The sequence below is a fragment of the Sinocyclocheilus anshuiensis genome, unplaced genomic scaffold, assembly GCF_001515605.1.
Source record: "Sinocyclocheilus anshuiensis isolate Anshui unplaced genomic scaffold, SAMN03320099.WGS_v1.1 C32700685, whole genome shotgun sequence".
Lineage (NCBI taxonomy): Eukaryota > Metazoa > Chordata > Actinopteri > Cypriniformes > Cyprinidae > Sinocyclocheilus > Sinocyclocheilus anshuiensis.
The window spans coordinates 1-1,313 of record NW_015619308.1 but is presented as its reverse complement, the minus strand read 5'-3'; the positions used below and the strand labels follow the sequence as shown (position 1 = coordinate 1,313).

The 1,313-nt window shown below is 39.2% G+C and overlaps 1 protein-coding gene across 1 annotated transcript; it reads right to left on the bottom strand.

Annotated features, from left to right (window-relative positions):
* Positions 1–225: 225 nt before the first annotated feature.
* On the bottom strand, positions 226–1,103 carry LOC107682897 (acyl-CoA dehydrogenase family member 9, mitochondrial-like). The gene is made up of 5 exons (XM_016479014.1): positions 1,029–1,103; positions 866–941; positions 683–753; positions 474–593; positions 226–384 (listed from the first exon to the last, which is right to left on the bottom strand). The coding sequence occupies exons 2-5, from the start codon at positions 933–935 to the stop codon at positions 226–228; spliced, it is 420 nt and encodes a 139-aa protein (XP_016334500.1). The 5' UTR covers positions 936–941; positions 1,029–1,103.
* Between the last annotated feature and the right edge of the window lie 210 nt (positions 1,104–1,313).

Genomic DNA, 1,313 nt, shown 5'->3' with positions numbered 1-1,313 from the left:
TTTAGGGGTGGAGATGGGTAGGTTTAGGGATCAGGGGGTGGAGACAGGGAAGGTTTAGGTATATGTAAGGTGGGATCCAACCATGTTCCCTGGATCTTGTGTTCTGCAGTTAGGACCATCTCAAATATTTCACAATATTATTTTTTAGTCTTGGTGAGCATAAGAGACTTTTTTCAATACAAAATACTGGACCCAAACTTCTGAATGGCGGTTTTGCTGATTTGACTAAAAAAATGTAATCATGTTCCTCTGTACCTCAAATATCTGGAGGATGCGGCAATCCCTGAGATAGCGCTCGTAGGGGTAGTTCTTGGTGAAGCCCAGCCCTCCTAAAACCTGCAGGGCTTCACTCACACAGATCCAGCTGCCCTCAGAGCTGAAGACCTGTATAACCACCACTGAGGGTCAATGCTCCAACATGTTGTTTTTCATTTATAATAAGTTCAAGTGATGATGATTTCAGGTTACTTTACCTTGACCATAGCAGCCTCCAGAGAACAGTCTGGGACTCCAGGTCGGTCCATCATTCCAGCAGTGAGATAAGCCATGCTCTCCATCACAAACGCATTCAGGGTCATGGTAGCAAACTTATCCTGTGCCAAAGAAAAATAAAACCACATGCTGACTTAGCAAATAGTAACAACAGAATCATTCAATATGATTAAACATAATTGTAACGTACCTGAATCATTCCAAACTCAGAAAGGCTCCTGCTGAATTGTTTTCTTGTGCATGCATATTCTGATGTCAACTCTGGAATGATGTGGCATGTGGATTAATTTAAATTGAAGAGATGTATAGATTACATTTACATCGACAAGGATGCGAGTAATAATGGTGACTTTTTTATGAATCGTGTTCTCACCGATCAGCCTCTTGATCAGCCCTGCACCTGCACTGCCCATGCTGAAGCGCCCATTATTCAGAATGTTCATGGCGACCTAAAGATGATGCGTACATGTCACGTGTCAATGCAACATCATGTCATCATAGTGTTAAAAATGTGCAGTGAAGGGAGTTTGTATCACCTTAAAACCACCACCAACTTCACCAATGACATTCTCAATTGGCACCTTGGTGTCGTCAAAGGTGATCTCACAGGCTATTGAAAGAAAGTACAAATATTCAATGAATGTGCATGCAAAAAAGTGTCCAAATACAAAACTTAAGTTTGAACAATAAATATATTGTTTTTAAATTGATTTATATAACCAACCATTTCTGTGTTATCTTTTACTTAATAATGTGGATGTGTATGCAAAAAAACAACAACTTGATTTTGAACAATAAATACACTTAAAAAAATTAAATAT

Excerpts from the sequence above, each read along its gene's own strand:
- LOC107682897 (XM_016479014.1), bottom strand. The coding sequence starts at position 935 with ATGAACATTCTGAATAATGGGCGCTTCAGCATGGGCAGTGCAGGTGCA. Across the intron at positions 754-865 it reads GCTGATCAAGAGGCTGATCG|AGTTGACATCAGAATATGCA; the intron begins GTGAGAACACGA and ends ACATCATTCCAG. Across the intron at positions 594-682 it reads CTGAGTTTGGAATGATTCAG|GATAAGTTTGCTACCATGAC; the intron begins GTACGTTACAAT and ends TCTTTGGCACAG.